This window comes from Artibeus jamaicensis, unplaced genomic scaffold (assembly GCF_021234435.1).
Source record: "Artibeus jamaicensis isolate MK-2021 breed Jamaican fruit bat unplaced genomic scaffold, CSHL_Jam_final contig_464, whole genome shotgun sequence".
NCBI classification, from domain to species: domain Eukaryota; kingdom Metazoa; phylum Chordata; class Mammalia; order Chiroptera; family Phyllostomidae; genus Artibeus; species Artibeus jamaicensis.
The window spans coordinates 12,208,148-12,235,333 of NW_026521842.1; the positions used below are offsets into that span (position 1 = coordinate 12,208,148).

Consider the following 27,186-nt stretch of genomic DNA (forward strand, 5'->3'; position numbering starts at 1 on the left):
ACCCTGTTCAAGTCTCTCCACTCACAAAGCCTCCTTTTATCCATGCACCACTCATCCCTGTCCCTTTATCGCCATTCCACTCCCCTTCTCTACACAGCCAAACTGTTGGGAAAGGTATTTGCTATTTTCTCTCCTCTCCTCCTCATCATGTTTCCTTTCCAAAACCCACTGCATTCACTCAGCCATTTACCCTCACCTGCTTCACTTGTTGGCTGAATTGCTGATAACATCAGATCTCTTGTTAATTTTGCATGAATTTTTTTTGGCATTTACTTACGAAAAGCTTCTTCCTTTCCTTCCCTCCTCTCTCACTCTCCTCTCTGTCTCCTTCCTCCTCCTTCTCTTCCTCTTCATTTTCTTTTCCATTTGATTTTCACACAAATTCTTTCAAGAATGTGACATTGCTATGCCCACTATGCAGAGAAGACAAACACAACTTGCTTAATATTACACAATTTGTAAGAGATGGTGACCGCATCTGAAGGCAGGCGATCTGATAACAGAGACGAATCCTTAACTGCCACCCACAGACTCTTGTCTCTTCTTTTTGTGTTATAGCTCTGGCACTTTCAACTGGACTTGATTTGACATTCCAACTATTCAAGTACCTTGGGCTCAGACACAAGAAATAGGGCCATGGGGTCCAGAAAGCCACTGTAAGCACGCATACAGAAATTAGGACAGTGTACTGATGGTGTTTGCTACACTTGCCCCCAATTATCGGAAGATGAACTTCAATGGAAGAAAAGAGAGGAGAGGTGACTCACAAGGACTTTTCCTGAAGAGGAGGTAGGAGACAGCCCTTGTTCTATGGTGTGGTCCACCATAAAAAGTCACACAGGTTCCCCACAAGGCAAATGACTGCAGTGTGAAGCTCCATGCGATGTTCAAAGTGGGGTGAGATGAGGAATTATTTCCATAGATATACATCTGTTCTAATCACACAAAATGTAGCTCCTTATTGGTGAAAATTTCTTTTCCAAAAGGGTGCTATAATCAAGCATACACTTTATTCAGCTCAGGCAGATTAAATATTGAAAGGCTAAGAAGTTAAAAGTACAAACTAAGAAAGTGAGAGTCACCCATATGGAAATTCAGTGCTATGTGTACACATATCAGAAGGGTTTGATTTTATGAGAAAAAGGAGACTGGCTAGACCAATTCCTTTCCAACTGAGAGACATTTCAGTATTTACTTGTCATTTTTGACATGCTGATTTTTAAAGAGATCATAAATAACATGGTGAGCTTAATTAATTCACATGTTGATTCTGATCTAAGGATGGGAAAAGCGATTTCCAAAGTGGCATAGTTAAAAATAATCTTAACCTTTTGTTATTTCAGGTGTAAAGATAGTACTGCTATTACCATAATAGCTTTGTAGCTCTTGGGACAATTTCCTACAACTTTCCACAAACTTGCTAAAATAAATACAAGTTTTTCCCTTAAACTGATATTCCCCAGGCCACCCCCAACTCATGATAACTCTGGCATATTGTAATAAAGCCACTGCTCCCGGAGGATCTCTTTTCACTGCTCCAGCAATTTTTCTCTCCTCTCTCTCGTACTGAAAAAGAACCTATTATTAAGTACTTAAAATGTTCAAGGCTCCAAAAGGAGACAACCTTTCAGAATGAGAGATTAATAATAACAATAAGAAATGGAGACTGGAAGACAGGAGTTCAAAGTCAAATAAAAATTTCATTTTCAGAATACAAATCAAATATAATTTCTTTTGAGCTGCATCTCTCTGATTTATAGACGCAGCTCTGTGGAATATTTCCTAGCATTTTTGCTTGCTGTTTTCTTTCCCCCGTTCATACTCATAGCTACTTCTGGACAAATTCCCTCACATGTGAATTGTTTCTAAGGCATGGTTCTTCTATGTCACCCAAAGGATTATTTTCTGTGAGCATTTCTGAAAAGAGTAGGATGCAGATAACAATACACATATAGACAGAAAATGTCAGACAAAGCCAACTTAGAGGTATGAGTACTAAAGGCAACTGGGAACATGAATTAATAAAGCCACGATTCAAGTCCCAGTTGTTATGACTTGGAGTTTTCCCTTCACAGTTTATGTGAAATATCAGATGCACGCATCTCAGTACATACACAGACTGCTGCATTGTAAACCACAACACACATCACCAGATTACTGTATTTTGGATTTGAAGTAAGTAATCATAAAAGAGTTCCCTTTTACTATTGTGGTATGATTAATATCTATTCTAAACCACACTAGCCAAAAAGCATGGTGTTCCAATCTCCTAGGAATTCACAGCCTTAATTAAGAAATGATTACACTGTTTCATGGAGACGGTACATGTACTATGCATTTTAGCCAGTAGCATTTAACCATAAATACATGGGTACGTATTTATGTCAAGTATATAATTTGAACTAAAGGGAAACATGTAAGCAGAGTGAAAGAGAATGAAACATGTATGAATGAGTTTGAAATTCAGCTGGTTAAAGTTATATATAACAAACCATGAAAAGTAATCCAGAAAGACTTCCTGGAAAGAACACAATGCAGATTTGTTGGAAATAAGACCCTAGATGTAAGTTAGTGAAAACTGGAAAAGTGATGGGGAACAGGGGACTGGAGAATAAGTGGTTGGAAGGCCCTGAGTGGGAAGCGATGCGCTATTTGACAAGCCTACCTCAGATAAAGGAAGAGCATGACCCAGAAGAAAAGTGTGCAAGTAGAAGGAACCTTGATAAATGTCCTGAGAATAACAATTAAGCATCTGAGACTGGAGCCGTGGTACACGACAGAGCTGTCAATTAAACATGTCAGGTTTAGAGCTGGACGGAGCCATAAGGGCTGCAAGCCAAGCAAAACATTTCAATGAAATACAGGAAGCGTGCTGGTTTTTGTACACCAAATGCATGTAACAGCACCAACCCACAAGCAACAACAGGTGTGTATGAATCCACATATATTCTCTACTACCTGGTCCTCGGCAGTGAGCCTTGGCACTCATCTGCAGAATGTTTCATGAGGAACAAAGCTATCTTTCCCACATAGAAAGCCAATCTATACTTCGAACTACAGTACATATTTTGATAAAGAACAAAGGATTAAATCTATAACTTATTAAAGATAGCATAATTCTACTGCCTTAGAGTAGACTGTATGTAAAAAAAAAATGACCCTAAACCAATGATTTCATTTTCACCATAAATTCCTTTCTCTAGGTATACTGAAGTACTGTTTTTTGCTAGCTTTGCATACTCATAAATATTAGCAGAAGGAAAGATAGCTAAATACAAAATTTTATAAACACTGAACTAGTTAACATAAATGTGAGTGGGGAAGACTTACTATCTTAAATCTCAATTTCTTCAGTATCAAAATATTATTGATCAAATTTCTTTGTGAGTTGAAGGGGAAGCATGCAATTTTGCAACTGAAAGGGAACGAGAGATCACCCAGTAAGTACCTGGACTCTTTCTTCATTCTGTAAGTTTAAAAAAAACAAGCAGCTCATAGTGGTGAGTCATTCTTAGCAACATACCTTCTTATGCCTGTACTGGTCATTTTCTTATTTGTCTTAGAACCATGTACCTTTGTTTCCCTGCTCTGTTCTGAGGCATGGGAAGATTGAGTGAGGCAGACTGGGCTTGTGTGTTAGCAAGTTTCCACCAGTCTCTTTCTAGAGATTCTCTAGAGAATCTCTAGACAGAGATTGGTGGGTTATTCTCTCTAGAGAATCTCTAGAAAGAGATTGGTGGGTGAGAGGGAGAAGCCAGGATGTTTCTCCCTCTTCTGCTCTGCCTCAAGCAACTTCTTGGTAAGCAGCTGTATTTTACAAGGCTCCTGTTTCCATAACCCTCTCATGGGCAGCCCCTGCCATGGTTCTAGAACTAACTGAACAATGTCAGCCTCTTGGCTCTGGAAGCACCACCTTCTCTTTATCCCTCCAGCTCTTGGAGTCATAGTATCCAGTTGCTGTTGCTGAGCCCTGTGCTGCCTCTGCCCCTTGCATTGGACTGATCACCTACAACCAACCTCCTGTGGTGACTTCCCACTATCAGACGCCCACAGTGATTTCTGCTTTTCTGGTGGGGCACTGACTCAGATCTCAGCTTAGTATCAGAGCTAAGATGTTTCTCTAGTCTGTCATGTTATGACCAAAGATCACCCAACTATTGTACAAATAGAAATATATTTTTAGATTATTGATAAATAATATATAATGCTTCATACTGATATCTCCCACAGACTTTCTATTATCAACAAATGATACAAGGTAATGTCATATAACAAGTAGGAAATGTCCATTACCTGTTTTTCTTAAAAATTCAGGACTTGGACTAGTTCCTCTCCATTCTCCTCTGTCATCCTTTGTCTTTCCCCAGCTGAAATCTCATGTAAACCTAATATTTACTTGTGCTTTTATTAAACAAACATATATTCCATCGATTGCCCAGCTCTTTCTCTTCACTCCTTATGATTCATTCTTTAGTCTCAAATAACAGCTCAGTATACATTAACTGCAGAAATGGCCAGTATATTCTTATATCATCTGTTTTTGATGGCCATACATCATTCCATTGCATAGAGGTGCAGTACTGTAATTTACTTAAGCAAATGAAGTGCTGGTGAATTGGATCAAGGTTATTTTACTGTTACAGGCGATGGCTACCCTTACATATGTTTCTTTTGCACAGTGCAGGTAAACGCAGGGTAAATCCCTGGAGTTGTCTGAGTTGCCTTCTGGTGTCTTTTACATACTTGGATAGACATGGACCACTGACCAGCACCACTGTTTTGGGGTCCCTTCCTTAAACGGTCTGTGCCAATGTGTTCTCCTGCCAGCAGTGTGCGAGTGCCTTCCCCTCACACCCCACGGCAGTGTTTTCCCGTCTTGAGTCATCTGAGTCCGCCTCGAAGTGCTAATTTCATAACACTTGATCCTTGAACACACAGTATAGGGGATACTTTCACACTAGACTCTTCGGGATCAAAACCAGGCCCCATCTACCTACATGGCCTTGGAGAAATAACCTCCCCATCCCTCAGGTTTCTTAACTACAAAGTGCTCAGCATCATAGTCCCTAACTCACTGGATTGTGAAGATTAACTGACTAAATATATAGAGCAGCATGTAGAACAGTGCTTGGCATATAGTATTTAATAAGTGTTCATTCTTACGATTTTAAAATGCTTTTCTTTAAAATTCATTTTTAGCTTCCTTTTCTATTAAACAGTAATATCTATAATACCATGGTTTTGATGCAGTAGCTGAAATTTTGTAAAGAGAAGCCTTTACATTTAATGCAAATTTATTAAAATTAAAGACGTTGTTTTGTTACAGACAGCAACTTGGAAAATTATGTGTTAACACTATAGTTCCAACATTCCCATTTGTTTCAATCTTTTAGACAGTGTTACCTAACACTTGTTTTACTTTGCATTTCTTCAATATTGAATGAGGTTGGACACAATTTTACATATTTACATACTGTGTTTTCCTTTCTATCAATTGCCTGTATATATTTTGCCTCTTTCTTTGAACAAAATTAACTCAATTTTTATTATTAACTTTAAAAAATGTTTTATACATGTAGCAGTAGAATTTTGGCTATGATGGCTATGCCCTAGAACTGCACCAGTACAGTAACCACCAGCTTCATACGGCTACTGAGCACTTAAAGTGTGGATGGTGTGAATGAGAAACTTTATTTTTTTAATTTTCTTTCATTTTAACTAATAAAATTTTACATTTAAATAGTCTTACATAGCTACTGGCTATCATATTGAATAGCATTACTTTAAATAATAAAGAAATTAGGTCTTTCTCATTAGGATAGTTAGTCAACAAAAATGTATATATACATATACATCTTTTTTTTTTGCCTAGCCTAAATCTTTAGCCAAATCCTTCTTGTAATATAAACTCAAGTAATGTATACTGGAGCTAAGATGAATTGGCATCCAGAGGATTGTATACTGAGCTAAAAATCTGAACTTGATTGTCAAGTTTGTTTATGGGACAACCAATGGCTGCCATGCTTTGAATCACCTGGGACCATATTTTTAAATCTCAAATACCATTTTACTTGGCATGGATGCTGCCTGGGCATCAGAACTCAAGTATGCAGTAAGATCTGGAAAATTACAGACATAATCTATAATCAGTGAGTAACCTGGAATGGACAAGATGCAGATACAGCAGAGAACAGGGCCGGCAAATGTCTCGGAGGAGTTACCTCATTAGCATGGTAAAGGCTGGAAGGCCCCTGCAGCTGATGGCTTTACTGATCTGTAGTGGCGTACCCACTCAGCCTTGTCCGTAGTCACTAAGTTTATCCCAGTTTAAGGTGCTGGCATATTTAGAAGTTGTCCAGCATAACTGAGCATCCATTAGTGTTGTTGTACATGCTATGCAGTTTCCTGCCCTGTATCCTTTTCTGAATCTAAGTGAACTGGCAGCAGAATGAATATTCAGTCATAGCCAGTCTGCACGCCCATCTTAATCTAGGACCACTGCTGCTGAGTCCAAGTGGGCACTGCCACCACACACGCTAAAACTATTTTTCCATTTACATTCCTTTAATGTTGTTATGCTGTTTCTTCATGGTACTTTCTCAGTATTATCTGATTTTTCATCTTTTCCTCTATGGCACCTGGGTTTGGTTCTCTTGCTTGGAAAGACATGTCCTTTTCAATATTATGTTTATCTAAACACTGTCCTGTGTTTTTTTAAATATTTTCTTTGAGTCTGTGTCAAGTATTTGATTCATCTGAAATCTATTTTGACATAAAAAATACTATTTATTCTTCTACAGGTTCTAGTTTACCAAGTTCCATATTGACTAATTTGTAGCCCCTCACATGTTTTCAGTGCTGTATCTACCTCAGGCAAATCCTTAAATGTATTTGGGCTTAGGAATAGATTTTTAAATTTTGTTCTTTCCACTATGTTTTAATGCATCAAAATTGTGTTTCAATTAATACAGATTTATAAGATTTTCCTAGCATGTAGATTATCCTTACCACTGTTATTTTTGCTAATTTACCTATGTTTTCATATACACTGTTTATATGGGAAATTCAGAATAATTCTACTTTTAAGGATTATTTTAGGCAGAATGAGTAGCTTTATAATACTGTTTCTTATTTCAAAACAGATACATCCTTGCATTCAATCAAGTCATCTTCTAAGTCCTTAAATAATACTCCAAATATTATTTTCATATATCTTGTACATTTTAAGTTTTTTTCTTGATGTTTATTCATTCTTAGTTGTATTATAAGTGGAGTATGTATTCCTTTTATATTATCTACCTCCTTATTCACATGGAGGACGATAAATTACTGATTTCAAAAACTTATCTTTATGTTATGCATATTATCGAATTATCTTTTTTAAAAATAGGAAGAGTCTCTTAGATTTTTAAGAACTATATGGTATCAATGCTGTCTTATCTCATTTCTAGCTTTAAACTTGTATATTTTTCAAACCTCTTCTCTGATTGAAATATCCTAAATAAGTTTGGCAATTAAAATGTAAAATGTAAGAAAGAGAGCCTAATGCATTCATCTTCTAGAAGGTCCCCTTGCCTAAGTCACAAAGGACAATAAAGAAACATTTCCGAAGCACGGAGCTGCTTCCAGGAGAGAAGGACGCCAAAGGCAGCCTGCCGGGGCCGGAGACTGAGAGGGGACAAGAGCAGACATCTGTGACATCGCACCACAGAGACGACAAGAGAAACAGAGAAAAGGGGGTGATGTTGTCACTAAACTGCCACACAGCAGACTGTGAGACACAAGTTGTAAAGTGTTTTTAGAACATGTTGTTCTCTGGTTGATGATTTCAGAATGATCTTGAATGTGAGTGTGCAATGTGAAGAGGGCACCAAATCAAACCTCTGGCTAACTCTACGCACCCTCTGCAAATAATTTTTAATGTGCTTGCTTAGAGACGGATCCATTTGAAGAATGTGGAGCAACATTACCATTTATCTTATATTACTGTAATGTGTACCTGTAGTTCATAGGCATTCACATATTTCTGTATATTACATATCAATATACGCGTTCAAAGACGTTTAAGAGAAGGGACAGGTATAAATTGTTACAGAATCGGCACTCACGCAGTACAGTAAGATAAACCACACTCCTTGACAGAGGAGGTGCCTAGCAAACTAACTGTTCTGATTCATGACTGATACTACATTACAAACCTACATGCAGCTACCCTCACCCTCATATTACTAGCTGACTCATTTTCATTTTCAAGAGGATGGAGAACTCATAGTTAAGTAGATATATAAACAGGAGATTCCCTGAGGATGTAGGCTAATAATGTACACTTTGAATAAAAAATGTCTTTTTGGCATTAGAGTAGAGGTACCACTGAAAGGCAGAAGAAGCTTACGGCATTCTCCAGGCATCTGTCCAAGCACTGAGGCAAGTACTATGATGTATTAATAAGGCTGGTGATTTGACGTGTTGACGTGTGTGGCCTTAGTACCCTTGTACTTTATCTCACTACAAATAATTTTTGCAGTCTTAGGTCATTCAGAAGAGGGCTCAGCATAGCAAAGGGGCCAGGAAAGATGCAACCCAGTCGGTGGGAGTCCACCGAGCTCGCCATGCACTTCTTGTGTTTCCCCCTCCTGTGGTTTCTGATAAAAACCCCCAGTCGCCTACTTATTTGATAGAAGAAAAATATATGTTAAAATCTTTGCAGGTAGTGTTCCTGCCCTGCCTGGCTTACAGAGTCAGCAACTCAATCATTCACAGTGATAAGGACGGCATAAATACTGGGTGACAGGTGATACTTCTCTCCAATTGACTGTGTCACAGGCCTTCGTGTCCTTCATCAGCCAACCCAGAACCATGACATCAGACGCTTCTAATTTTTAAAAAATGTACTAACTTTAGAAATATGCTACAGGGTTTTTTGTGTGTGAAAAATGAGGTATAATTGAATTCAATATAAAAAAGAAAACTATTCTTGTGCATAACAATCATATTTCCCTAAAGAACTTGTAAAGTTGGTAGCATCCCATTCCCTGTCCTTACTGTCTGCGGTGTAAAAGAATCTTGGGCTGATATCAGAGAGAATTCGCATAATTTAGCTACAAAGTGTAAAGTTTCTGTGCATGTTGATCTACTTAAAATAATTTCTAAAATGTTAGTGTCATGAAATTTCAGCAATTGTTCTTAAATGAGTGAAAATTATACCTTACACTAACTTTTTCAATCATTTACAATAAACTGACTTTAAAAAGTCTTTTGATCATAGATGTCAAGGGAGTTTATTTTGTCTTCAATTTGAGAGCAAGACTTGATTTTTTTATTGATATATTCTTATTTTCTTTCTTTTTCTAATTTAATTTTATTTTTTATTGTTGTTCAGTTACAGTTGCCCCACCTTTCTCCCCCATACTCTTCCCCACCCCCACGGTCAATCCCCCCCTCATTGTCCTTGCCCGTGAATCCTCTATTTGTGTTCCTTGTCTTGTGCCCACTTAACTCTTCCCCCTCCCCTCAGGTCACTGTCAGTTTGTTCTTTATTTCCAAGTCTCTGGTTCTCTTTTGCTCATTTGTTTGTTTTGTTGATTAGGTTTCACTTCTAGGTGAGATCATACGGTATTTGTCTTTCACCACCTGGCTTATTTCACTTAGCATAATGGAGAGCAACACTTTAGTGACTTGCATTTTCAAATTTGGGGGAAAGTATTTATATGCCATCTAGTAGAGTACTTGGTATAAATTACATTGATGAGCACTGGACTATAAATTTTATTCTAAAGAAATGTTTCAATGTATTACTTTTAAATATCATAAATCTGTGAAGTTAACAAGTCTATTAAATATGCACATGACCTGTATAATAAATAAAATATTTACCCTAATTTTTAAAGATTACTTGTGAAGAGCAGCAGGGTTTTATCAGTCCTTCCAAGTGTACAGAAGTCTCTGTTTTCTCTGGTGCTTGAAATGGGGTCAAAGGAGGGGAGTGTGAGGCATCCTCCCTGCGCTGCGCAGTCCCTGTCGACGGGTTTTACTTTGTTTTTAAATTTATAACAATCGTCTTTTCTTCTCTTTCCATCACATACTTGCATAATGCCTATGTGTTTCCTAACTCTCTTTCATCGATTTATTTGTATCATCTGGAAGAAACTATGAAGCTGTTAAGAAAACTGTCATGTTTTGTTTAATTTGTATAGATCCCATAACATGTAGAAAAATGAGCAAAAAAAAATTGCCAGAGAAAGAAAAATAAGTTAGGAAATACATATTTGTAAAATGCGACCAAAGGCTACATCCCTTACTATAGACATCAATTAAAAATTGTTCTTTGGTGGGGAAAAAAAGTCCAAATTGAAGTGATCTGTGTTATTCCAGGTAAAAACATCACCGAGTTTCAGTTTTCCTGCTTTGGCGAACTGCAGACTCACACAAAGAGCAAGCTGCCCTCAGAGTGGGACCTGAGTGACTGTGGAGTGGAACAGAACTCTGCTGCCTGCCTGGGACCATGGCATGATTACATGTGTATGTATATCAAACACCGAGTTCTGAGTATTTGGAGTTGTTTTATCTACACTATAACCTTACCTATTTTATGTATAGTCATTGTACCTGATGCACCAAGTCTTAATTTTGATCTTGACATTCGAAGTTATCCATAAGCTTTCTTTTTTTGTTCTAACTTCTGTTTTTAGAATATTTTATTGATTATGCTATTACAGCTGTCCAGGTATTGTCCAGGAAGATGGCAACAAAGTAGGAGGGAACAGATTCCACTTCCCCCTATACACAGGAGAAAAACCTGGCTGATCTACGGAGGAAGAGAGCAAACAACCAACAGTACCCCAGCATATATGAAAATGAGAGACCAAAAATAGTAGCGGACACTAGAAAACCAGAAGGTAAAGAGAGTGTGCTTCAGAACAATAAGGTCCCAGGGGCCAGCACAGGGACCAGGGCATCTGTATCCCCAGGCCCAGTGCCAGCCCTGGGTCTACCACAGAGTCCTTGGGAGCAGCGGGTTTGCCACAGAGTCTTTGGGAGAGAGCTGGGTCAACTGCTCCCTCCCTCCCCAGCCAAACAAGGTTTAAGCAGCACCCAGAGAGATTGGTTGCTTGAAGTCACAGAGGGAAATAGGACAAAGAGGCAAATACACAGGGTCTGGGATCACCCGCAGAGTCTGTGGTTGCTGGCTTGGGAGAGTTGAGAGTCGCACAGTGACGAGAACCGACTCCAACAGTCACCAATCTGGCTGGAGAATTAGGCTGTACAGAGCAGCAGGCTTGAGTAGGAGCAATTTCTCAAAAAGAAAAACTGGGGGAAAAAAAAAGAAAGAAAAACTGGGGAATTCTCCTGCAACAGCTGCTGGGCCTACGCCCCTCCCAGCCGGGCAGGGATCCCAAGGTTGGGCAGAAGGTTACAATGGAAGGCCCTGGTACCCCCATTGCACTGGGAAGGAACCAAGGCAGCCTGGCCAAGCGTGGGCACACCCGCGCCCCAGCCCACAGCAGTAACCCAGAGAAAGAGCCTCTGAAGAAGACCTGAAATCCACACCAAAGGCACCAAGAGGTGTCAGACTAGCTCCACAGGCAGGGCACGCAAGACTGACTGAGTACACATTGGAAAGGAAGGAAGGTCATACCAATCACCCCTCAGCCTGCTGCAGCCAGCAAGATCAGAAAAACTGGTTTGGCCAGTTTGAAACGAATGAGAGGTGTTTTTTGTTGCTGTTTTTAGAAATCTTTTATTTTTTTAATTTTTATTATTGTTTTATCTTTCAAAACCTTTTTGCTCTCTTTCCTTCATTCTTATTTTATTCCTTCCTTTCTTTCCAATTTTATCTCTTCTTCCTCCCTTCTCCTGCTTTTTTTTTTCTTTTTAAGTACCCACAGTGAGACAAAAAAAATCTGGAACTATGAAAGGACCAGAGTTGGACCAAAAGAGGGGACATCCCAAGAGTTGAAACAGTGAGACAAATTCCACTTTACTAGTGCAGAGAAACAGCAAGTTACTACATATTTGTATTCTTATTTTTTCATTATTCTTCCATCTTTTATTTTAATAGTATTTTCGTATTCCTCTTCTTTCTGTATAGTCTTCTTTGCTTGGCAGGTTATAGTGTATCATTTGACAGGTTTCCCCTGTTCTCTCTTGCTAATTTACTGTCCTTCACATCACTTGTGTTCCTTTAGCACACTACTCAAAGTCCTGCACCCCCTATTCTTATTATCCAGATTACATAGATTCAGTCATATGATTGTTGCTCTCATATTATTGTAAATAATAACTGTTCCATACAATTGTAAATAGTTCACAACACCCCTCCTGGATCTTAGCCCACTTCACGGTTTCCTGAATTCTATTACTGTGGTGGTTAACTCTATTCTCTCACACACTACACCTATTCACTATCCTCTGCTCTCACCTTACCTCAGAATCTCACCTCCCACAACCTCACTGCTTTCTAGATCCAACTCACGATCCTTCCCTCCCCAACAAGAGTCTTATCTTCTTTCCATCCTTTCTAAAAAGTGGCTAGCTGGGCAGAAAATCACGGTTAACACTATACATAGCCAAAGGATCTCCTATCTCTTCTCTACCAGCTGCTACTATAAATATCATAGAACACTCTGTTGCTGTCTTAAACCATTTTGCCTTCCCCTCCAACTGATCACAAAAAAAAAGAGTAGACAGAAGCAGTAAACACCAGGATCCCCACTGGAAGAGGAAACCCAACAACAAAGGAACCACCAACAGATAACAACAGAACAAAGTGAAGGAGGAAGTGGAAACCACACAAATCTCAATCCAGGACCAATCTGGAAACACAACTAAATAGTGGAGAAACTACCCAAGGCAAACAACTGAACGAGAACAAAAGAGAATCCTCAAAACCTTGTACATGCAGAAGAACTAGCTTCAACACAACCTGCCCTCATCAGCACAACAAAATACAAGAGGTAGTGCACAGAGTGGCCCTCAGTTAACCAGCTGGTGGGAAGGACTAAAGAAAGACCCAGAAACAATCAAAACCCAAAGACACAAACAGAACCAACTTAAATGACAGCCCAAGGAGACTACACCACTGAATCTCACAGGTCTTCTACCACAAAAGTTCACACCATAATCCCAGGGAGCCAGAACAGATCAAGTTCAGTAGATGAACCTAACAAGAAGACTCTCACAAACAATGGGAAGACAAAGAAACGATCCCCAAATGAATGGAAAGGAGGAAGTCTCAGAAAGAATGCTAAATGAAATGGAGGCAAGTCAACTATCCAATACTGAATTCAAAGCAATGGTTACCAGAAAGCTCAATGAGCACACAATAAGCTACCAGAAACTACAGGGAAACTACAATAAACTCACTGGAAACTATATCAACATGAAAAAGGAAATAGAAACTATCAATAAAGGCCAAGAGGAAATGAAGAATACAATTTCCAAAAGGAAATTGAAGAATACAATAAGGGCCAAGAGGAAATGAAGAGGAAAGATATTGACAGCAACACAATTATAGTTGGAGATTTTAACACCCCGCTGTCAAAAATGGACAGATCTTCCAAACAGAATATCAACAAAGATATTGTGGCACTGAACAACACCCCAGATGAAATGGACTTAATTGATAAAAACAGAGCCCTTCATCCCAAAGAAGCTAAATACACATTCTTTTCAAATGCACATGCAACATTTTCAAAGATAAACCACATCATAGGACACAAAACAAGCCTTGACAAATTCAAGAAAATTGAAATTATACCAAGCATTTTCTCCAACTACAAGAAACTGAAACTAGAAACCAATCCAAGGAAAAGACCCAAAACACTCAAAATCATAAAGACTGAATAACATGCTATTAAATAACGAATGGATCAAAAATGAAATTAGGGAAGAAATAAAAAAGTTTCTGGAAACAAATGAAAATGAATTCACGACAACACAAAACTTATGGGACACAGCAAAGGCAGTCCTGAGAGGCAAGTTCATAGCAATACAGGCCTACCTAAAAAAGATAGAAACATTTCAAACAAACAATCTAACCCTATGCCTATAAGAACTCGAGGAACAACAACAAAGACAGCCCAGAGCAAGTACAAGGAAGGAAATAACCAAGATCAGAACAGAATTAAATGACGCAGAGACTAAAAGCACAATTCTAAGGATCAATGAATCCAGAAGCTGGTTTTTTGAACAGATGAAAAAATCGACAAGCCTTTAAGTAGGCTCATCAAGAAAAGAAGAGACAGGACCCAAATAAACACAATCAGAAATGAAAGAGGAGAGATTACAACGGACACCACAGAAATACAAAAATTGTAAGAAATTACTATGAAGAACTGTATGCCAAGAAATTTGAAAACCTAGGTGAAATGAACAAATTTCTAGAAAAATATAATCTCCCAAAACTCAATGAAGAAGATGCAGAAAGCCTGAATAGATCAATAACAGCAGATGAAATTGAAGCAGTAATCAAAAAACTCCCAACGCACAAAAGCCCCAGACCAGATGGTTTCACAGGAGAATTCTACAAAGCATTTAAGGAAGAGCTAACCCCTATCCTTCACGGACTATTTCAAAAAACCCAAAATGATGGAAGACTCCCAAACTCTTTTGATGAAACCAGCATCATCTTAATCCCAAAACCAAATAAAGACACAACAAAGAAAACTTCAGGCCACTATCACTGATGAACATAGATGTTAAAATCCTCAACAAAATATTAGCAAACTGCATCCAACAATACATTAAAAAGATCATACACCATGATCAAGTGAGATTCATCCCAGGGATGCAAGGATGGCTCAATTTTCACATATCAGTAAGTGTAATACATCAAATAAACAAAAGCAAAGACAAAAATCACATGATCATATCAATAGATATGGAAAAAGCATTTGAAGCACCCATTTATGATAAAAACACTCAGCAAAGTGGGAATAGAGGGAGCACTCCTCAATATAATAAAAGCCATATATGAGAGACCTACAGCCAACATCATACTCAATGGGTAAAAGCTAAAAGCTTTTCTAGTAAGATCAGGAACAAGACAAGGTTGTCCACTTTCACCACTTCTATTCATATAGTATTGGAAGTTTTAGCCACAGCGATCAGACAAGAAAAGGAAATATGAGGCATCCAAACAGGAAAGAAGGAAACAAAACTGTTACTGTTTGCAGATGAAATGATAGTATACATAGAAAATCCTATAGACTCCACCAAAAAACCGCCCAACCTAATATATGACTTTGGCAAAACAGTGGGATACAAAGCCAATATCCAGAAATCAAAGGTGTTTTTGTATACCAACAATAAAACAGCAGAAGCAGAAATCAAGAAAAAAAATCCCATTTGATATAGCAAAAGCAAAAATAAAATACCTAGGAATAAACCTAACCAAAGACATAAAAGACCTGTATGCAGAAAACTACACAATACTGAAGAAAGAAATCAAGGAAGACACAAACAAATTGAAACATACACCATGTGCATGGATTGAAAGAATTAACATAATCAAAATGCTCATACTACCCAAAGCAATTTGCAGATTCAATGCAATATCTATTAAAGTACCAATGGCATATTTCACAGACATAGAGCAAACACTTCAGAAATTTATATGAAACCATAAAGCAACCCAAATAGCTGCTGCAATTTTGAGAAAAGAGAACAAAGTAGGAGGGATCACAACACCTGGTACCAAACTGTATTACAAGGCCGCTGTAATCAAAACAGCCTGGTACTGGCATAAAAACAGGCACATGGGCCAGCAGAACAAAACAGAAAGCTAAGAAATAAACCCGATTCTTTATGGTCAATTAATATTCGACAAAGGGGGCAGTAACATAAAATGGAGTAAAAATAGCCTCTTCAACAAATGGTGTTGGGAGAACTGGACAGCTACGTGCAAAAAAATGAAACTCCAGCACCAACTTACACCATACACAAAAACAAATTCAACATGGTAAAAGATTTAAATATAAGCTGTGACACCATTAAAGTCCTAGAGGAGAACATAGGCAGGAAAATCTCAGCTATTTCACACAGCAACATTTTTACTGATATGTCCCCTAGAGCAAGGGACATAAAGGAAAGAACAAACAAATGGGATCTCATCAAAATTAAAAGCTTTTGCATGGCTAAACAGTATTAAAATAAAAAGAAAACCAACTATATGGGGAAACATATTTGCCAATGATACCTCAGACAAGGGTTTAATCTCCAAAATATACAAGGAATTTACATGACTCCACTCTAAGAAGACAAGCAACCCAATTAAAAATTGGGCAAAGGACTTGAACAGACATTTCTACAAGGAGGACATACAGATGATCCAGAGACACATGAAAAGATGCTCAGTATTGCTAGCTATCAGAGAAATGAAAATTAAAACCACAATGAGATACCACTTCACACTGGTCAGAATGACCATCATAAACAAAGCAACAAACAACAAATGTTGGAGAGGTTGTGAAGAAAAGGGGACCCTAGTTCACTGTTGGTGGGACTGCAGACTGGTACAACCACTAGGGAAAACAGTATGGAATTTTCTCAGAAAACCAAAAATGGATCTGCCTTTTGTCCCAGCAATTCCACTGCTAGGATTATATCCTAAGAACCCTGAAACACCAATCCAAAAGAACCTATGAAACCAATGTTCATAGCAGCACAATTTACAATAGCCAAGCATTAGAAGCAACCTAGGTGCCCATCAGTAAATGAATGGATCCAAAAACTATGGTACATTTACACAATGGAATTTTATGTAGCAGAAGGAAAGAAGGAGCTCCTACTCTTTGCAACAGCATGGATGGAACTGGAAAGCATTATGTTGAGTGAAATAAGCCAGGTGGTAAAAGACAAATACCATATGATCTCACCTTTAACGGGAAGCTAAACAACAAAACAAACAAGCAAAATAGAAACAAAGACACTGAAATAGAGAACAGGGGGACAGTGACCAGAGGAGAGAGGAGAGGGAATTTCAGGGGAAAAGGGGAAGAAGGGTTTACAGAAACAAGTATAAAGGACACATAGACAACAACTAAGGGAGGTGGAAATGGGAGGGAGGTGGGGAGCACTGAGAGGGGTGGGCTAGGATATGAGTAAAAGACAGAAAACTGTACTTGAACAACAATTTAAATGAATAAATAAATTTTTAAGAATTTTTAAAAGTATTGTCCAGACTTCACACTTAACAGTCCATTATGAACAGTAGTCTCACTGTTTAATACACAGGAAACTGGGTATCCCCAACACCCATGCTTTGTTCACACATTTCTAGCTTCATGGAATACCTTCCTTAATCCTTCCATAATCTAAGTCATAATGCTTCTTTCAATACTGATGTAAGCCCTGCTCTTTTGACAAGTTCATTCTACAGTGATCTCCATATTCTGTCAATTTCCAAAACTCCAGGAATCTACACCTCCTATTTGCATGCTTCTCTGAATCATTCTTTGATTTTTTCTGATGTGCTTTATCTTTTCTGATGTTAACATCAGCTCTTTTCATACCTCCCACAATTTTGCACAAAGTTAAGCACACTTTAGAAAATCAATGTATTCAAATATGCTCATTCATTTCTTTTTTTTTTCACTAATTCACTCATGTTGAACATTGAAGACTGGAAATTCAAAGATGAGAAAGATAAACCCTTTCTCATAAAAAAGTTCATAATTTATAGGGAAGAGAGAAATGTACCATCTTAACTCTGGATATATTTAACTGTACAACATAGATGTGCTAAAAAGAAAAGTCAATTTTAGTTTCTGTGACTGTAAAAGTATCCTAAAAGAAAGTGCATTTCATTTATTCATTCATTCACCCATTCATCCTTTTATTCATTCGTTCAACAAACATTTATATTTGCCTGCATGCCAGGTACAGCTTACACACAAGAGGTAAAGACAGTAAATACACCAACAAATTATAGCACAGTCTAAAAAGCAGTATTACCTTGACAGGTAATTGTGACAGATGCTATCTGTCTTTGCACTGATTGGGTTGGATTAGTGAAGGGTATTATTCACGCTACTACTTCATCCTCGGCCCCTCACCTTTAATAGGAGTAATCAAAAATGGCAAATGGCACTGTCTAGCTTTGGCTGTCCCGAAGCTTGAGAAATGGGAAAACAATTTTCCCGGTTAATCTATCATTTTTAAAAATGTCAAAACATACATTTTACTTAACACAGCTCAATATTAGCAGGAATTAGCCACCCTTTATATAGTTTAAAATCCAATGCTCAATTTAGAGAAAGAGTAAAAGACTATCCAAACTCCTAGTTAAAAATAAATACCTCATTAAGCTTTCATTGTTATTGGTTCATAATTACTGTTTATTTTATCCCTAGTTTGAATGGTTTTCATGAAATTCATTCAACCATAATATCCAGTTATTCTTGCTCTTATACACAACTTCAACCTGCTTTGGGGTTTTAAGGCAGCTTTTCTTAAAAATGCTAACAGGCACCAGCCCAACTTTTGTTCGCTCTAGAGAAAGAACAGGGCTACTTCTCAACTCAATTTACATCAATAAAACACAATGATGGCCACCTAGTGCTTCAGAGACACAAAGGTGAGTAAATCACAGTCTATTTGTTCAGTGAGTTTATAATGTATAAAGAAGTTCTATGAAGTCTCAAAAGAGAGGCAGTTGACTGATCAAAGAAAATTATCATTATGTGCCCAAAAAGGCTTCCAAATTATCTGTGTGCTAAGAATGATGCTTCATTAAGTTACTCATTTTCTCTGGTTCTGGCAGCTCAGCCAGAGGGGGAAAAGAGTTCTTTGATTGCTATATGTTGTTTCTGGCCTGTGTAGGATCCAAATCGATATTTTCTTATGCTAACAAAGTAGTCCTTTCTTCACCACCAGGCAAACTTCCTTTAGCTTCCTTTCTCCACCAGGCGTTTATAGTCAACTACAAACACCTCCCACTTTATCACGGCTGCTTCCCTGCTCATCTCCCTCCTACAGGAACTGCAGCCCTATCCATAAAACACAGCTTTTTACTCACTTACACACTTGAAAAATACTAGAGAATGGTCTCTGTATATATTCCATATAGGTGTACATAATATATAAATACTCCAAATATTATATATAAAAACCTCCCCATACTAAAGTCTGGGGGCGGTGATTTAAGTCAGAAATCTCAGAGCCATCGGAGGAAACAAAAGGAATAAATTCTTTTGACCAACTTTTTAAAAAATGCAAAATTTCTACATTACTGAACAAAACTTAACATTTTTATACCTGTTATGTCTACTTAGACTTCCACACTATTTAGTAGACTAATAGGATTTTTTTCAATTTTTGAGGACTCTGTGAAATAAATTTACCTTTAGTGGTTTAATAAATTATGTAATAATTTATTAAATTATAATACATTTATGAAATGTATTAGAAAATAATTATTAACATATATTTTATTGAAAAATATTTTCTAGGTAATTCTAAAGATTCATTTCTCGACTCAGGTTAAGAGGTTGTCGAGGACATGCAGGGGCGACTATGTTTCCTTCCCTGAGAGACTGCGTATTCTGGTAAAGGAACATACATACCCAGATGCTGTCCTCCTGTCGGTACTGCTTCCAGTTCCTGCCGCTGTCACTGAACATCAGGAGGTAGCTGGTCACCCAGTTGGAGCTCCCATATCCCCCTTGGGTGGCCACGGCAGTGATCTCCATTCTCTCTCCGAGGTCAATCTGCAACCACTGGTATTTGTTCGACACAAGTGGAGACCAGCCGCCAGCTCCTTTTGTGAAAATAGAAACGGAAATATTAGTAAACAAAATTAGTTAAAAATCTGTCGTAGTGGAAAAGAAATGCCAGCAAGACTTTACTCCTCTGTGGAACTTAAGAAGTCATAGTTCCAAAATATAAAACTTCTCATAATTGTAGGGGGAAAAAGTAAGAATTTTGTATAAATCAATGGACTCTATGTTAATTATATTCATTTAATTCAGGTGTTAGAACCTCCTGATACTGGGAAGAACTAAGGGTCTCACTGAATGTTTCAAGTGCTTAATCCAACAGGTGGACATTCGTGTCTGCACTTTGAAATAGCATATTTACTGCCCACATGCGTTACTGGATAATGATTTGGCCTTCAGTTTCTCTGCTCAGATCCTTCTATGGTGCGACCAGAAAACTACATCTGCTCATGTAGACTCCTTAGAGTAAGAAGTACACACCATTAAGCCTTAGAATACAAAGATGCTCAAGGAATTGTCCCTCCCCTACCCTCACTGTGTTCATAGTCCCATAGGAAGAACTGACATTGAAAAGCATGTTTGAAACAACATGACAAACACTACTGGCAGGGCATGCGCAGGAGCAACAGCGGCACAGTAAATGATGGAGGCTTCTTCCCTTTGGAATCTGGCTTGCAACAGTATGTGAGAGACCATCGAATTTTCAGAAATTTTGCAAGCCCATTGTTAAACACAGCAATCTTTGCCACTGGCTATGGTGAGAATATTTAAACTACACAACTGGCAACTTCAATTAGTACTTGCCCCCGACCTCGGCCAGTTTACCAAGGCACCACTGGTTCTGTCTTACCCAGGAAGAGACGGGAGGGTGGTGGGAGGGTCGGGGAGGAGGGAATCACGGAAAAGGTCACAGAGAAAGTTGCACTTCAGCAGAGAAGTGTGAAATGTAAGTTTGTTGTATATTCAAGGAAGAATGGGTAGAGCAGAATTTATTGTTTCATTTTATCCGATGCACACCAGAAAATTATAAATGTGACCACTGTGTGTCTTCAGATGTTTCATTCTTCCACTTTAACTAATACTACTTTATTTGAGATTTACTTATCTTGAGTAACACATTGCTGGTTGTGTAAGTAATAGATAATCATTGTCAACGTCATGAGATAGGGTTTGACACATTTTTTAGTATATAATTAATATTCAGTATTATTAAAAAGTAACATCTATTACATAACACCCCAATAAGAATATTACTAAATGTTGATTTCCCCCATTCTTTGCCCATCTTCCTTGAGGCTCTGATAAGGTTTGACATTTTAGATAGAAACTGCCATTCATTTAAGTACAGCTTTTATTCAAGCATTATTCTTGACATGTGTCCCATTTTATATGACCAGGAGCACAGGCTCTAGTGCACAGAAATGCTAGTCGATGTTTGCTAACGTGGCATAGCATACACCGCCATGAGATCTAACGGGACAAATGTGCCTTCACTGTTTTATAAGATGTAAACATTCCTTTTTAAAAGATTTCATTTACTTATTTTTAAAAACAGGGGAAGGGAGGAAGAGAGAGAAGGAGAAGAACAATAACTGGTTGCCCTTGGCAGGCACCCCAACCGGGGCCCAAACTCACAACCCAGACATGTGCCCTGACCAGGAACTGAACCAGTGACCGAGCCATACAAGTCAGGAATAAAAATTCTTCTGATGGCAGACACAACACAATGACACTCCGACCAATGAAAGGCAGAACTTTTTGTTACAGCTCCGAGAAGAGGAGGCTGCCAGTCAGTGCAGGCAGACAGCACGGAAAGGGCTGGCAAGTTGAAGCTGCTGGGGAAGGCTGGTGTATGGGGGTGGGATGGGGAGGGGTGGGGCGGTTTGTGGACTCCTTCCAAACGGCTAATTTGAAGGGGCTCCAGAATGCAGGGTTACCCCTAGGCATCCAGTAGCCAACTCCAGGGTGATCAGAGTTGGGGCACACGGTGCAAGTGGGTGGATGCAAAAGTATTCTCCTCCACCATCCTGTCTAATCTGACTCTTCTGCCTCAGGGCCTAGTGCCAATTTGGAAGCTGCAAGTCTTCTGGGGCCTGATGTTATCCAGGTGTCCTTGGTCCTCCTACCGCTGCAACTGCCTACCTCCCTGTGACTTTATCATTTTTCCCACACGGAAAACTTGGAAGAGAATGAAGCAGGTGACCCCAGCCTGCCATCATCTTAACCTGACATTTCTACAGTTGGAATATTATCTGTATCAACTTACACCTCGGAGAAAATGCTGATTATTTTGCTTCTTGCTCTTTCTAGTTAATTTGAATGGTGTAAGGTTAATAATGAGAATACGTTTTTAAGTTCATAGTATTTCTCTGGCATTCTGACACCCCTTACAGGCCAGTATTTTCGAAGTGAACACATGAGAGAAGCACAATGAGGAAAAAGGATCGAGGGACTCCACAGAGTTGAAATTGGATCATCATTTCTCATCAGGAGAAAGAGGAACCTCTCACTGACTGCTCCCTCTTCCCAGCATCCTTCACTGTTACAGCTGCACTAGCCAAATCGAAACATTAGCGATTAATTGACCTTGAACATCTCAATTTCTCACCTGTAGTGAAAAGGTACTACTGATATGCAAATTAAGCTATACCATTAAGGAGATGCACCAGTAAAGTAATGGAAATTCAGATGCTCCCAGGCTTTCCTGGTGATAAGTGGGCCACAGGGAACCCAGAGATCCCTACTCGGATTTAAGCTGTGTGGCTCTGCAGATGCATATGGTGTAAGTGTGCGATGGAGCGTTATGCTCATTCTAACTTTAAAACAAATGTCAAGGAGTAATACAAAAAATGCACAGACAGATATAGAGATAGAGAACTTGGCACAACTGGTAGTGATATGAGTGACATGAGACAAAAATTCCAACTGCAGCTGATACTAGATTGCCCCAGCCATATGGCCACTGGCACACCACCTGGCCTTCTGGAGACACACGAGGACGAGGACACACACACACACACACATTCACACATACACATGGAATTATCTTCTGGAGGGTGTGCCCCTTGTAGTCTAGGCTTCCCCTGCTAGGTGAGTGTTCTAGGAACCCATCTCTATCAGTGTACCAGCTGGTGTTGCTGTGAGAGGCTGTGTTCAGCTCCAGTGAGGTTTTTCTTTTTTAAGACTTTTTCAATGTACTTGCCCATTTCATGATGGGTGATTTATAAGCACAATTGTCCACACCACGCTGAGTGTTCAGCACTCTTTTACCAAAACAGCAGAACTCCATGCCCCACCCTCCCTATTCACCTGATCTCACCCCCAGAGACAATTTTTGTTTCCCTGGATAAAAAAAGTCCTCCAAGGGAAACATTTTGCCTATGGGCAAGAGGTGAAACAAAAAACGGCAGAAGCACTAAAAGGCATCAGAATCAACAAATTCAAAAACTGTTCTGCGCAGTAGGAAAATAGTCTCCTTAGGTGTATTGCATCAAATGGAGAGTACTCTGAAGGCGCCTGAAGTTTAAATATGTGAGAATAAATATACACTTTTTTATCAATAAATTCTGTTTTGGGGGGGTCCCCTTCATACTATTATCATAGTCACTTTTTTTAATGGAGAAAATGACTAACTCCAACAAATTGTGAACTCTGAATTACTATTCTTTATTTATTCATCAACCAAACCTTTCAGCTGCTGGTCAAGCATTATTTGTCTGTAATGATGCTTTTAACACACTGATATATTCAACACCACAGTAGACTAGTATCCACAAGACCAAAGACCGTATTTCCGTAACCCCACCTATTCCGTGGTTACAGACACTTGCCTCACAAAGCAGAGTCTAGTCCCCGGGTCATTTATTCCCCACATCGCAGCCGCCCTCCCCCAATCCCACCATCCTCCTTCTCCTGCATTGCCCTCTCTACTGGGATTTGACATAATACAGTGTCATCAATCTTTTCAAACAGTGACATTTCTTGAATCTTCAATATAAACACCTGAAAACTCAGATTTAAGTATAAAAACCCTCCCTATTGATGAGACTCTTAAGTGTAGTAAAGCTATGAGAATTAAATTTTTTTAAACATATTAATATATTTTAAAAAAACATATTGTTACAGGAAAATGAAGCAACCAGACAGACACTGAGGGATTCTGGAGTTTATTAATGTGCACGGGCCCAGAAGAGTCAGTCTCCAAATTCTGAGCCCCGAACAAAGGATTCTCGGGGTTTATATAGTCTACAGGGTCTTCCTGTCTACGTAGCAAAGCAGGATACAGAAGGGGAATGAGGAAATTAGTTCTAGCTACATGGCAGAAGCAGAGTACAAAGGCTAAATGTGAAAATTAGTTCTAACTGTGGGGGTGCTAGCCCTAGCCCTTGCGAATATCCTGCTGTTTGCTTTTCCCAGACAAGCCATCGCTCTCCCAGGGCGCCTGGGGTTTGGGTGAACAAAGGTTTTCCAAAGCTTCCCACATCAATATTAACAGCCATTAATTTCTCACATACAGCAAGCATGTGAGTATATGGTAACTGTTAATTTTTGACTTGTAAAGTCATTATTATTGATCTTGACTTCAAACAAAGAGTTATGATCACAGTAATGCTGAGCTTTGAAAAAGCTTAGTTAACTGAATGACCAGAAAACAAGGCATTCTTCTATCTGGTGCCTTCCACTTTTAAACATCAGATCCCTAGGAAATTTGCATCTTTAACATGTGTTGCTGTGAACCGTCAGGAAGAGAATAAACTGAAAATTATCCAGTCCCTACTCTATGCTAAGTACTCTACTAGAAATTGTATATAACATATTAGACTTAATTATTTAAATTATATAGTGAGATGAAACATGTTTTAACATATCTTCTTTTCAAATAAAACTTTTTAAAAAGATTTATAGAAGCTAAGCAAATTTTCCCAATATTATGCAAATTAAATTTTCTCAATATTATACAAATCATTTTAACATAAATTTAAAAATTACTATTAAAACAACTTAAGTCTGTAAGGATCTCATTTTAAAAATCAGATCATTTTCAATTCTTTATCCTTGAAATAATTGTATAACTATCATTACCCTGTAGTGGTCTATTTTATCCCAAGAATATATCCAAATAATTTATGCAGGGTTGTCCAACTATTGATAACTGGCTGGACGAATTATGGCTCAGATCCATACATCCCGTCTGCCAGATACCGCCAATATTCAGTTCTGGTCATGGAGACACATCTCACAATATCAGGGAAGTAAAAAAGAAAAATTGAAGAAAAACTACTCTTGGTTAAAGCCTTGAAATATAAGAAAGTATCACTCCTCTCACCTACTAATCTTAAAAACGGCACTGCTTCCTTTCCTGTGGGTCATCAGTGAAGGGGATGAGTTATAGTTCGTCAACTTTGTGAGGCTAGGAACTACACAGAAGAGGTGAGTCATACTCCTTCCTTAGGATTTAAGCCTAAAAGGACACAGATGTTCAAGGACACAGAACGCAAGTGAACATGGCTGAATGACAATCCTAGCCACCATTACGGCATCTACATTTTTAGGAAATCATTGGCTTAATTAAAATTGTCATAGAAAAGTTTTCCTCTAAGACACTTTAGCACATGTGATTTCATCTAGATGTCCCCGAGAGTCTAAGCTTGCCCAGATCATTTTGATCTTGGCATTAAATTACAATAATGTCAGGAAACACAGATCATTGTGCCCATATTTGTTTGGCTCCTTAAGTGGTCTGCTGTGTCCCCGAGCCACCCGCCTTAGACTCCTTTAACTGCCTTGTACTTTCATGAGCCTGGCTCCTCTTGCTGGAAGAAAACACGACTCTGTTGATGCTGCGTGCGCTGCTGGTTTGTCCTCAACTGCGTTCCTGAGTCTTGGCAGTGCCACCCCTGGTCACAGTGCTTGTTACACAAACGGGCAGGTGACCTGAGCCAAGCCGGGGGGTAATTCCCAGGATTTGTCAGGACAATTGGAGAAAAAATACCCTATGCTGCTGTGAATGCTGAAAACATGGGATTTAGGCATGAAAGCTGTAGGAGCTCTTGGAGTGCAAGGCCTGCCCAAGCGAAGCGGAGACAGAGGGAAGCAGAGCTGAGAGATGAAGTGAAACCAAGTTCAGATGGCTCAGTGAGCCCCCCGGAGCTTTCTCGATGCATGAGTCCCTTGCACTTGGGCTGAACCTCTGCAGGGTCACGATTCACCGATTCTCCTCTCTCCTGCTTCATAATTTTTTCTCTTTAATGAATCACTCCCATCAATGTACAAGCATGCTGTTATTTTTCCCATTTTAAAAGAAAAAAGAAAGTTTCTCTTGACCCCACTCTGTATTTTTTCTGCTTTTTATATTACTATTCTTCAAATAAGATGTCCATCCTCACTCTTCACAATTTTTCTCATATCTTTCTCTCTTAGCCCAACTCCGATCAGACTCTCACTTCACACTTCTCATCTGCTCTGGTCAAGGAACATCATACTCCTAAATCAAATGGTCAGATTTCAGTCTTCCCATCAGCAACACTTGATACTTTTGACTACTGTCAATGCCTGGATATACTTAGTTACACACACAATCTCAATCTCTTCATTTTCTGCCTACCTTACTGGTTGCTTCTGCTCATATTCCATTGCTGGTTCTTCCTTTTTATCTCTTATCATCTCCTATAGTTGAAATGCCCCAGGGCTCAGTCCTTCACCCTGCTTCTTCTCTATCTTGATCCACCTCTTGGTAACCTCTCTTAGCTTTATGAATTGAAAAAATTTACCCTTTGCAATAGCATGGATGGACCTGGAGAATCTTATGCTAAATGATATAAGCCAGGCAGAGAAGGACAAATACTATATGATTTCACTCAAATATGGAATCTAATAAACAAACTGAACAAGTAAAATAGAGACAGACTCATAGACAGAGAACAGACTGACAGCTCTGGGTTGGGGGGATTGAGCAAAAAAGAAAAAGGACTCAAGAACATGACGACAGTGTGGTGATTGTGGGTGGGGTGGAACTGGAAGAGGGGATAAGAGGGATAACTGGTAGTAGAAAAAATACAATAAAAATATTAAAATAATAAAATAATTAATTTTAAAAATAAATATAATCCACATGCCAGTAATTCCCTAATTGATGTCTCCATCCAAGCCTCTTCCCTGAACTCCCTACTTAATTCTTTAACATTTTCCAAACTACACTCCCATTCTTCTCCCAAATCCTACTCCAGTCATACCCTTACCCAACCCAAATAATTCCATTCTTCCAGTTTCTCAAGACAAAAAAAAAATGGACTTGTGCTCCACTCCCTCTCTCACACACTACTACCCAACCAACCAAAAGTGTTGTTGGTGCGACTCACCTGTCTGGAACCCGACTATTTCTCCACCTTCGCAGGTGCCCCACTCCTTCCCTTCACTGGGAAGCCACAATATTCTAGCATGGACTGTCGATAGCCACCTACCAAGTCTTCCT

At 38.8% G+C, this 27,186-nt stretch overlaps 1 protein-coding gene across 5 annotated transcripts in view; it reads right to left on the reverse strand.

Annotated features, from left to right (window-relative positions):
- Positions 1-27,186, reverse strand: part of CNTNAP4 (contactin associated protein family member 4) — a 254,062-nt gene that overhangs the window by 153,839 nt on the left and 73,037 nt on the right. For 4 of the 5 annotated variants that reach the window (XM_053666681.1, XM_053666683.1, XM_053666684.1 and 1 more), the window contains exon 3: positions 19,563-19,756. In XM_053666681.1, coding sequence (XP_053522656.1) covers positions 19,563-19,756 — 194 coding nt within the window. The remainder of the gene's footprint in view (positions 1-19,562; positions 19,757-27,186) is intronic. The other variant, XM_053666682.1, reaches the window with a different exon arrangement.